We start from the raw sequence: 12,096 nt of genomic DNA, 5'->3' as shown, positions 1-12,096 counted from the left end.
TGAGCTAACATCTGTTGTCAATTTTCCTCTTTCTTTGCTGAGGAAGATTAGCCCTGAGCTAACGTCTGTGCCAGTCTTCCTCTACTTTATATGTGGGTTGCTGCCACGGCATGACTGACCAGTGGTGTAGGTCTGTGCCTGGGATCTGAACCCGCAAACCTGGGCTGCTAAAGTGGAGCACGCCTAACTTAAACATTATGCCATGGGGCTGGCCCCTTGATGAGAACTCTTAAAAAGGAATTTATATGTGTCATTTTCTTTAAACAGTATTTTAACTTTGTGAATGATTTTTTATGTTTGTTTTATTATAGCAAATAAGTTTTCTTTTAATCCATCAATAACTACTTTATAATAAGATTTTATTAAAGTGCAAGTTTCAAAATCAGTAGAGCAAAAGTAGATTGTAGTAAGGCTTTGTCATATGCTTCAGATGGTGAATAATTTACCTTGGTTTAGGTTTTTGCCTGGAGTGGTTCAATTGCAACATGGACGCATGTGAGCACGACAGGGTTGATGATTGCTTTTACTATGAAGCCCTATTTTTGAAGTAATGTGAATGAGAAAGCTCTGGCAGTATTACGCCATCTCTGACTGGTTTTCGTAGGAGAGGGGCTCGTGGTGAGAGTCAGGGAGCCAGTCAGGGCTTCTTCAGACTGCTTTACACGCCCTCCCCCAAGTTGCCTTCCTCTCCCCTCCAGAGCTTCCGTGGCAATGAACCATTGCTTCTAACTGGAGTGCTTTGTGTCACTTAGATGTGTTGGAACAAGAAAAAGATTGAGAAGGAATGCACTGCATTTTATGTTAGAACTCAGGTTGAAAAAAGATGATAGTAGGGAACCCATAGTTTTAGTTTCGAATTCCCATTAACGTTATATTCCTGTGGTTTGACCAATTAGGAATTCACCAAAAAAGATATCCTTGTTATAGAAAAAAGAAACATACAAATTCAAAGCTTATAAAGTGTGTGAATGAAACACTATTAGAATCATCTGTAGATTGCTTTTCAAAAAAAGTACAGAAGCCCCTGTTGTTTTAAATTTTGGTCTATAAAATGTTGTGTTTATCAGATAATAAGAGTAACCAAGACCCAAAGTAGAAATTCTTCTGTATTGGAGATTAATCCAAACTGATAAAAGATTAGGCTCCAGAATAAAAATTAACTCCGTGGGAAAGTAAGACTTTATTTTTATTCCCATTTCTGGAACGTGATTTCTGTAAGGAGAGGTGTATGAATATATGTTACTCCCCTTCTGGGTTTGTTTGGTTTTAGACTTTTTTTCTAAGTATATTGGGGAAAGAGCCACAGTTTTGAAGTCAAATAACTGGGTTCCATTCCTTGCCGTAGCTCTTTCTCACCACATAACTTTGTAAATGACAGTCTTTCTGACCCTAGTCTTCGCATCTGTAAAATGGGTATAGTACTACTTTCCTACCTACCTCACAGGGTTGTTGTGAGGCGTAAGAAGATATTTGTATAAATGGTAAAATGCTCTAGAAGTCAAATGTAAGCTTTTTTTTTTTTTAAGAAGTTTTGTTACATTTTCTTCCTCTCTTGAAGCTCACTGTAAGTCAATATGGGCTGGACATTCTATAAATATATATTTTAAGTGTATTTTACCTTTTAATCTCTGCCAAATAATCATACATTCCAAGGGCATACATTTTAAGCAGTGTAACCTTTTAGGTTTGAGGACGATTTTCCGTTCATTCATAATTGTTAGGAATATCTTGACCAACTGGTACCACAGATTGTACTCAATACATATCTTCTATTTTGCACTGTTTTTATGGCTTATGTGATAATAGTAATGAATACAGTTGAAAGATTGTAGAAAAGAGGAAATATACTCATGATATTTGTTTCTTCTTGACTATGTCTATATTTTTATTCCTTATGATGAAGTCATTTGTAACTAGTGTTTATAAACGGCACATGATCTTCCATTTAATTCCCTTTGGCTTGTATGAGCATGCTTTATAAAACAATTTTCCTTTAAAATTGTATTATTATATTTCCAAATCTTTTAAAAAATTGCAACTAGTGATACTAAAAAAATCTAATTGCAGTTTTTTAATAATATGAATATCATAAATAGCCTTAGTGATTTGTTCAAAATTAGATGATGTTATCACTCCTTAGCTTCCAGAAATTCATTTTCTCAGGATGCATTTCTAATTACTTCCGCAGTCTCTGATTAACAGATGGGTTAGTTTCCAAAGTTCACTTGTATGGCAGTTGTTCTGATCTTGCCAATACTTATCTAGAGAAACTGCTGTAAATGAGAGTCTCAGGCCTTAAGTAAAACTTATTTATGTATAACAATACCAGCCACAGTTTTATTCCTGGCAGCAGGGACATCATAATGTAAGCGGAAAAAATGAGAAAGCATTTTTTTCTCCTCCTTTTGGATCCAGAGATTACCCTAGGTCTTTTCCATGCTTACTCATTTATTTCCTGGTTTCTTATTCCCGTGATATTTAGAGCATCCCAGGATCTCGTTGTTCTTACTTATTTCCCCCACTTTGCTGTGTCGTAGTTCCTGTGTTCTAAGCGTGGTTGATCTCAAGTCTTAGGAATGAATGTATCTGATCGCCGTTTCAAAGTACTATGGGCTGGCGTCCCTGTAGGATTGAGGTCTTCTAGCCTCCACACCTTGCTGCTTCTCCCCTAGATACTGCTCGTAGAGTGACCCTTCCCGCCTTCCTCAAAAATGGATAGGAATCAGCTCGGCCGTCCAGGAGCTTCTAGGTCTCCTTTCCAACACTGCTGCAGCTTATGTGGGTTTTATTATCTTATTTACGGTTCAATTTTAGCTAAAAATTACAACAAGAGACCACGTAAACATACGTAAAAGATTTGTTCTTAATGTCAAAACTACCCCTGTGCAATTGCATTCTTTTTTTTTTAAACTTGTAATCTTTGTAATAATTTTAGATTTATGGAAAACTTGTGGAGATGGCACGGAGTTTTCTTACGCTGTTCATCCAGCTTCCTCTAATATTGACGTCTTACTTAACCCTGCTACATTGTCAAAATTAATATGTTAATGTTGGTATGAAATACTGTTAACTAAACTATAGACATAATTGGATTTCTGTTTTTCTACTGATGTCCCTTTTCTGTTCCAGGATCCAATCAAGAACACCACGTTACATTTAGTTGACGTGTCTTCCTAGTCTCAGATCGTCTTAGTTTCTCAGCCTTTCCTTGTTTTTCTACGATCTGGATGGCTTGTAGGATGTCCCTGAATGTGGATTTGTCTGATGTTTTCACGTGATTAGACTGGGGTTATGGCCTTGGGCATGAATACCACAGAGCCGAAGCGCCCTCCTGGTGTTGTCATCCCTGGCAATGTTAACCGGAGCACCTGGTTATGGTGGTGTCGGTCAGGTTTCTCCACAAGTGACCAGTTTTGTCTTTCCTTTCTCTGATGTTTGGAAGTGAGTCATTAAGCGCAACCCACACTCATCGGGAGGGGAATTAATCTCCACCTCCAGGAGTAGGGAGTGTCTTTATGTATTATTTGGAATTCTTTGTCGAAGATTTGCTTCTTCTCTCCCATTTATTTATTCAAGCACTTATTTATCTCAGTATGGACTCATAAATATTTATTGTTTACTTTGCATTCTAGTCAATACTATTGTTATTTATTTTGTTGCTCAAATTGTTGCTGCTTTAGCCATTGGAGCTCTTTCAGTTGGCTTCTGTGTCCTTTTGATGTGTCTCCATATTTTTTTGTGTTCTTTTGCTTCTTGTTTGCATTTTGAGCAGTTTCTTACTTTTTGGCATCATCTTATATTTTCCTGTTGCAGTCCTAAAATCAGCCATTTCTCCAGGGAGTGTGGTTCCTTTTATTGGAGAATGGGATTTAGGAATGAAGATCTGGGCACTGAATGTGTGTGTTGCTATCGGGGTGCGTTCATTCCAGGCACTCTCGGTGATGCCATTGGACAGTATAGGTACGTCTTCTAACCCATGTATACGCACCAGTCTATAATTACTTCTCCGTCTATCGGAAATAAGCATGAGTTCGTACTGATGTCTCTGGCTCTAACCCAGTACCCCGAGTTTCATTCTAACCTTCCTCCCTTGTTGATTTGTAACTTATTTCTCTTGCAGTGAGAGACCTGGCTCCAGTTACAATTTATTTACGTATTTGTTCAACCTTAGTAAACATGTAAAGTAGTTTCAGAATTGCTAACCAGCACCTCTGTGAGTAATGCCTCTGCCAACTAGAGTAGTGTCTAAGGACAGTTCTTTCTGTCTTCAGCGTTAGGGTAGGTAGCCAAAGCGCAGTTGCCAGAGTTTCTTGGGTCAGCCCCTCCTTCCTTCACCCTCTACAGTGAGGCTGTATCATACATTTGTAATGTAGTTAGACTCATTCATCTCAGGCCGCATTCCAGCCTGGGATTCCCCAGTGTCCTCATTGATTTTCTAAAATTTGCAAACTGTAAAGTGCACTCTTTGTGTTGTACAGTTCTCTGGGTTTTGTGCGTTTAAAATGTTAAATACTCATAAGATATTTGAGCCATAGATTGTGGTATGGTTACTTCATGCTCCATTTTGCTGTACCTTATGAAATTTATATATTTTCAAAAGAAGAGAAAGATAAATGTGAATTTGTATTTTAATGTAATATACAAAAAGATTAGCTCTCTGACTGCATATTATTATGCATCTTACCTCAAACTCTGTGAGAATTTTTCGTTGCTTTATTAATTGCTTTCTTTTGAATTATAAATGAGCATGTAATTATTATAAGTTTAGTGCCCAATGAAATATTGTCTGTCTTTGAATCTAACAATAATTATGCTAATTTTTGTTTAGTTTTGCTTTTTGTTTATTAATTATGCTAATTTTTTCCTATAAGCACAAAAAACCCTGAAGAGGTTGCCTTTTATATTCAGAGTGGACAGAGAATGTAGAAACGAGTATATGTGGTAACAACCACCGTTTTTTGAGTCTTAACCTTGTGCCAGCCACGACAACCAAATAAAGTGGTGCCGTTATTTCTGCATTTTACAGATGCGGAGAGTGGGTAACTTGTCTAAAGTCATAGAGCTGTAGATTGTTGGAGGGATTCAAACCCAGGATTCTGTGATACCAGACTTTAAACCTCCAACGTACTTCATATGTAGCCAGCGTGCAGTTCGGAGTCAGCCCACCGGAAACACTAAGTAGGCTGCAGGACCTCTCCCTCCTGCCTTCAAGATCAGTTTCATTAATATAGTTCGTATCGTTAATTTTTTATTTGCTCCAGTCGTCGCTTATCTGATTTCATTAGTAAAGTTTCGTGAACTTTTTTCTTTTTGAGGAAGATCAGCCCTGAGCTAACATCTGCTGCCAATCCTCCTCTTTTTGCTGAGGAAGACTGGCCCTGAGCTAAGATCCGTGTCCATCTTTCTCTAGTTTATATGTGGGACGCCTACCACAGCATGGCTTGCCAAGCAATGCCATGTCCGCACCCGGGATCCGAACTGGCGAACCCTGGGCCGAGGAAGCGGAACGTGTGCACTTAACCGCTGCGCCACCCGGCTGGCTCCTTGTGAACTTTTTAATTGAGTAAGTGGCAAGCTAGGAAGCACATACTTGCTCATTTACCTATAGGTTTTCCGTTTTCTTAAAAGAAGCATACTTATATGAGAGAAAATAGGAAGTTGTGCTACATTACTTTTGACTGCAGTGAGCTAACTAAATCAAACTTGATATAAGATGAGAAAGATGAAAGAACAGAACTCATCAGCTTGCAGCAGAGAACTGGATCTCGTGATACTACCACCACCACCACCACCGCCAAAACTGGTAGCATTAATTGAATACTCCATATATGGATGGCGATTGGTCAAGTAACTTGGTCAAGGTCACATATCCTGTAAGTGATAGGGCCAAGATGGTTATAAAGCTGTGCTCTTAACCTTTACAGTACATTGCCTCCTGAAGTTATATTTTGCCCCACAGAGTGCCTTAAGTATTTTTTGACTTAGGGCTATCATTTAAAAATTAGAAAATTTTACATGAAAATCTGGATTTTTCATTTTCCTTGAAATACTGGGAGTTCTGTCACTGGGCCCACATCCTCAGGTGGTAGCACCTGGTGAACTCCAGTTTACCACAATGCCATCATTTCTTCTCCTCTTACTGTCCCCCTACCTTAGCTCACTCAGTTACATGTCCCAACTGGCCCTGTAGGCATTTCAACGATTATGACCCTTTGTACAGAATCACAGAAACTAACTCTTGAAGGGTAACGTGAAGGCTATTTTGATCTAATCCTTCATTTTATAAAGCGATATACTTTCTTTTGTTTTATGCATTTATTGAAACATATGAAGAAAGTTGCTATTTATTCTCTACCCCTGCTCAGACTAGTAATCATTTAGTTTGTGTCATCTAGACTTTTTTGTGCTTATATAAATACATACCTTTGTTATGTAATGCACATAATTTTTTTATGTCAAACAAACATGGTAGTGCTGTTTTCAGTCCGTGACTGGTGGGTCGTCCCCCCGTCCGGCAGTTCTCTACTTTGCGTCTGTCCGCATCAGTATGTGTAGCTCTACTTCAGTTCCACTTAACAGCTGCCTGGTATTCCATGATATGAATGTGCCGTACTTATTCAACCATTTCACTCTTTGCCCCCACCCTCTGCCGCTGGCAGCCATCAGTCTGTCTTCTGTTATCCGTGAGTTCAGCTTTTTTTTCTTTTAGATTCCAATATTTGTCTGTCTTTGTCTGATTTATTTCACTTAGCATAATGCCCTCAAGTCCACCCATGTTGTCACAAATGGCAGGATTTCCTTCTTTTTTATGTCTGAATAATATTCCTCTGTGTGTGTGTGTGTGTGTCTGTATGTGTATATGTATGTACCCACCAGATTTTCTTGATCCATTCATCCACCGAGGTACATTTAGGTCGTTTCCATGTCTGGCTGTTGTAAATAATGCTGCAGTGAACATGGGGTGGAGATATCTTTCCGAGTTAGTGTTTTCATTTTCTTCAGATAAATACCCGGAAGTGGAATTGCTGGATCACGTGAGAGTTCTACTCTTAATTTTTTCTTTCTTTTTGAGGAAGATTCGCCCTAAGCTAACATCTGTTGCCAATCTTCCTCTTTTTTGCTTGAGGAAGATTAGCCCTGAGCTAACATCTGTGCCAGTTGTCCTCTGTTTTGTGTGTGGGATGCCTCCACTGCATGGCTGATGTGTGGAGTAGGTCCATGCCCGGATCCAAACCTGCTAACCCGGACCACTGAAGCAGAAGGTGCGAGACTTTAACCACTCGGCCACGGGGCTGGCCCCTCTACTTTTAATTTTTTGAAGAGCCTCCATACTGTTTTCTGTAATGGTTGCACCAATTTACATTCCCACCAATAGTGCTCAAGTGTTCTTTTTCCTCCACATCCTCTCCAACGCTTGTTAATTTCTTGTCCTTTTGATAATAGCCATTCTGACAAGTGTGAGGTGATATCTCATTGAGGTTTTGATTTGCATTTCCCTGATGATTATAACCATTTCACTCTTAATGGACACTTAATTTTTTTACTCTTATAAACAATGTAGCCACAGATATTCTTGTACGTACCCCTTTATGAACTTATTCTATTGTTCCTGTAAGAATGGTTAATTCAAATGAAATCGCTAGGTCATAGGGTATGCACAATTAAATCTTTGGTAGATACTGCCAAATTGCTCTCCAAAAAGGCTGTGCTAATGTATACCTTCCCCAGCAGTGTAGGAGAAATCCCCTTTTTCCAGCCATGATCAGTAGAAACTATAATTTCATTTTAATCTCTTAATTCCCCTCATTTTTAGTGACATTGAGCCTGTTGTCATGTTAGCTGCCCATTTGTGTTTCTTCTTTGAGTTTTCTTTTATTCATTTTTGTCCATTTTCTGTTGGGTTATTTATTTATTTTTATTATTGATCTATTGGAGCTATTTATATTTTATGGATATTACTCATTTTTCTGGTATGGCTATAAATGTTTTCTTCCAAACTGTGTTTTAATTTGTTTATGATACTTTGCACTAGATAGAAGTTTAAAATTTTTATGTAGTCATTACTCTTTTATCATCTTATTATATGTGTATTCCAAGATTATAAAAAAAAATTCTCTTATTTCTTTTCTTCTTTTTACGTACTTTAAAAAGTTTTGTTATGGAAAATGTTAAAGCATGCATTACTAGACAGAATAATACTGTGAACCCCCTGGAATCTGTATCCCAGCACAGTAGATGTCAGCTCATGGCCAGTACCTCCAGCCACTTGACACTGTCCTCTTATCATTTCGAAGAATACCTCAAATGCCATCATATTTTATGCTTAAATATTTCAGCATGTCTCTGTGAAAGATGAGGACTTATTTTTAACATGTACCGCAATATCATCATCACACCTAAAAAAATAGCAGTAACTCCTTGGGATCATCAAATCTCAAATTAATGTCACATTTCTATTGTATTATAATTGTCATGGCTTTCTTTAAAAAATATTTTACAGTTTGAATCTATTTCAGCTGATAGTTTTAGAGTTTTGCGAGCCTAAACCACTCCAACGCCTTGAGACCTCACTGCGACCTCTTGACTTCGCTCAGGAATTTGTGCCAAAATCACTTCCAGTGTCATTGACACCCTCAGAGAGAGGCATTCTATCGCGTGCTCATTGGTGATTTTGGAATTTGTCCCTTTTGGCAATCCAACCGGCTGTTACTCCCCTCTGTTTCCCTGCTCCTGTGCTGGTACCAAGGGGTGGGCCTGGGGTAAGGTGGGTGTGGGGTACTGAGGTTCCAGGACGCCGCAGGGGTCTGGGAACTGTCCGTGTTTCTCTCCCTCTTCTACTTCGAGGTTTATGAAGATACCTTGTCACCTGGTTTTCTTGTAAATGTGTCTCATGGAGTTTTGATTTTGTTGTCCCAGTTTTTCTGTCAGTTTTTATGGGAGAACTAAGGGGAATTGAAATCCTACTGCCACCACTCTCTTCCCTGAATTTTTTTTTTATTGGCCTGTACTAAATTGCCAATATTTGATCATTTTTGACTGACTAAAATGGCAATTTTATATGGTTTAACCTAATGTATAGCTCTGTGTTTAGGTTTGAAAACATTTGGAATCTCTTTTTCCAAATAATGTATGTTCAACACACAATTTTGTATTTACGTTAATACATAGTTTAGTTTCTCATAACAGGCAAGAATTTCTAAAGTAGCCACGTAATTTGAAAAGTGATTATTTGTGATAGTGTGAAGTATGGTGTATAGGGTGAGATAAGGGTGTAATTATTTTTCCTTTAATTCCTTGTAACACTCATTGGATTATCTGTTGTTTTCTAACTTCTTGAACGGCTGCCTACCTTTTTAATATACTAAATTATACATAATTAGGTATGTTTCTCTGTTTATTGCTGTGCCTGTACTTTTCTGTTTTAATTAAAGTAGATTATTAGTCAGTTTTGTCATCGTTTAGGGCAATTCTTCCCATTCATTCCTTCTTTTCAGAAATTTCTGAGCTCTTTTTATTTTTGCACATTACTTTCTTCCACATGAACGTTATTTAATGAATTTGTTAATCCGTACAAAATGCCATTGGGATTCTGGTTGTAATTATGTTGCATTTTTATTAATGTTTCTACGTTGTTGAGTCTTCCCAGTTTTGCTGGATTGGTGAGAGATTTTATGCCATATTTAATCCTATATTTCTCACTAGAAATAATAATAAATATGCCATTCTTGTTCCTTTCCCCTCTGCCTGTGTTTTATTGAAATTGTTGGCAATTATAAGATTCAGATTTTTTCTTACAGTATGCTTTTTAATTTTTCAAAATTTCTAACACTCCTTTCTAGAACTTGAATTATAGTCCTTAACCAGGTTATCGTCATGGAGTTGGATCTGCTGGATTCACAGCTTCTCACTTCCTTGGGCGTTTTTCCTTCTGTGTCTCAAGCTCTTTATTCTGATCCAGTTTTCCTTTGACTAGACTCTACTTCCTCAGGTGGTTTCTTAGAGAAGGTAAATGAGTTGTACTTTGCGTTCCTCCCTTTACAGAGGCGTTTTCCTTCTTACGTCTTGGTGATGTCTTGCCTGTGCAGGAAGCTCTCCTCCAGCTCTTCGTTTTGTTCTTCCCGGCACTCCTATTACTCTTAGGTTAGAGCTCCGAGATCTGACTCCCATGTCTCTTATTTTTCACGCAAGATTTCCATTCCTTTTTCTTTTGCCCTGGGTTATGGTGATAATTGCTGCAGTTAATTTCTAATTATTAATTCAGTTTTTGACAGTGTTCATTCTATTTTCACTGTCTTCCTTGAACTTATTTCAGAAATCTTAGTTTATTTTTTCAGAGCACTTTAATGAGGTCTTGCGTGAGAGTGTTTTTATCGTTCTCTCCTGTTTCCGACCTTCAGTCACTATAGCTGTTCTGATTCTTCACTTTGGTCTCCTTGGTTAAAACTGCTTTTTCCGCATCAGTGCTCAGTAGTGTTCTAATGTCTGTTCCTCGTTGTCTGGGTGGGGTTGACCCTCCAGGCACCACCAGCAGCAATGTGTGTCCTCTGCAGCTGTGCAGGTCTGGCTGTTGGGTCTCCCCGACAGTGTTGTCTTGCTATTGTTGGGAAGTAGGATTGCTCCCTTTCCCAGTGAGCCTGGAGGAGATGGCTCAGCAGGCTGGAGCTGGAGAGCATGCCAAAGGAATTCTTTAGAATTTTATCATAGAAAGTTTGCTGCATTTTGTAGAGCTCTAAATAATCATTTTAACTGATGTCATTCTCTACACCAGAAGAAAAAATGCATTTATATTGCCTAAAGCTTTTAAACAGACATGTGTTAACCTGACCACATTTATGTCAAGTAATCATTTTTAAAATTACGCGGTTATTTTAGAAATTCTTGCCTGTTACGGGAGACTAAAGTATGTATTAATGTAAATGCAGAAGTATGTGTTGAACATAAAAGAATGTGTATGAAGGAGACCAATTAAGAGTTTGCGAAATGACGGGGAGCACAGATATGAATGACATTTGGAGGCAGAGTAGCTATACTTAGTGATGTTTTAAGTTGAAGAAAAGTTGAGATTTTCAAATTGTGATGGCTTCAGATTTTTCACTCTAGAAGGCAAGGCTTTGACCATGATTGGTCAGAGTGATGTTCCAGAGGCTTAAGAACAGCAGGAAAGTTCCAATTTCCTATTTTATGGGGAAAAGTATAGGAATTTGATGGGGATAACTACAAGAATGGGTGAGCAACACTAGGATTCCAGCAAATGTCAAATAAAGGTATCTGAGTGGTACTGGCTCGGTGAATTTTGTGAACTTTTTTCTTTCAGCATCATTCCTTATAACTCAGGAGGACAAGTGGACAAAAGAACTGGTTGACCCCGTTGGTTTCTGTGTTTACGTAAATAGCTACCTGGTTTTGTAATCTTTCCTCAATTTGTAGTAATTCTCTAGTTTTCTCAGTCTAGAGATGTGGATAATACTGTATATAACCTTAAAAATAAGTGTTCTGATCATTTTAAATATGATAAAAGTGTATGATGAAAATGTATTAAATTCTTCTTTTACTATATGTTTTTGATAAAAATATTACAATTTGATTTTAGGTCTTGTTATGGTTTTCTAATACTTTTGTAACTTTTTGGGTTTATGTTGAAAATGTTGAATTATTCTAATGATTATTTTTCCTGTAAAATTGTGATTTTAGTATATATGTCAGCAAATTATAGAGAATAATAGTTTATGACTACAACCTTAGGACGTTCTCCTGCGTGCTCTTTTAACCCTTGTTGAATTTTTGTCATAGTTTTCCGAATTTCCGGATCCCATGTGGGGTTCAGATTACGTGCAGTTGTCCAGGACGCCGCCTTCGTCGGAGCAGAAGTGCAGCACTGTGTCTTGGGACGAGCTGAGGTCCATGGACTTACCGTCATTCGAACCTGCCTTCTTAGTCCTCTGCCGCGTCCTTCTGAACGTGATACACGAGTGTCTGAAGTTAAGATTGGAGCAGAGACCTGCTGGAGAGCCATCTCTCTTGAGTATTAAGCAGGTTTGTTTCAAAGACTGTTTAAAAATACTTAGCAGTTATTATTCTACAGGCTCATAATTTTGA

At 38.1% G+C, this 12,096-nt stretch overlaps 1 protein-coding gene across 9 annotated transcripts in view; it reads left to right on the top strand.

Annotated features, from left to right (window-relative positions):
• The window catches only part of MAP3K4 (mitogen-activated protein kinase kinase kinase 4), a 138,449-nt gene that overhangs the window by 81,723 nt on the left and 44,630 nt on the right, over nucleotides 1–12,096 (top strand). For all 9 annotated transcript variants that reach the window (XM_070481346.1, XM_044761024.2, XM_014858365.3 and 6 more), the window contains exon 4: nucleotides 11,791–12,033. In XM_070481346.1, the coding sequence (XP_070337447.1) occupies nucleotides 11,791–12,033 (243 nt within the window). The remainder of the gene's footprint in view (nucleotides 1–11,790; nucleotides 12,034–12,096) is intronic.

This window comes from Equus asinus, chromosome 1, assembly GCF_041296235.1.
Source record: "Equus asinus isolate D_3611 breed Donkey chromosome 1, EquAss-T2T_v2, whole genome shotgun sequence".
NCBI classification, from domain to species: Eukaryota; Metazoa; Chordata; class Mammalia; order Perissodactyla; family Equidae; genus Equus; species Equus asinus.
This window is presented reverse-complemented; position numbering and strand designations above follow the sequence as displayed.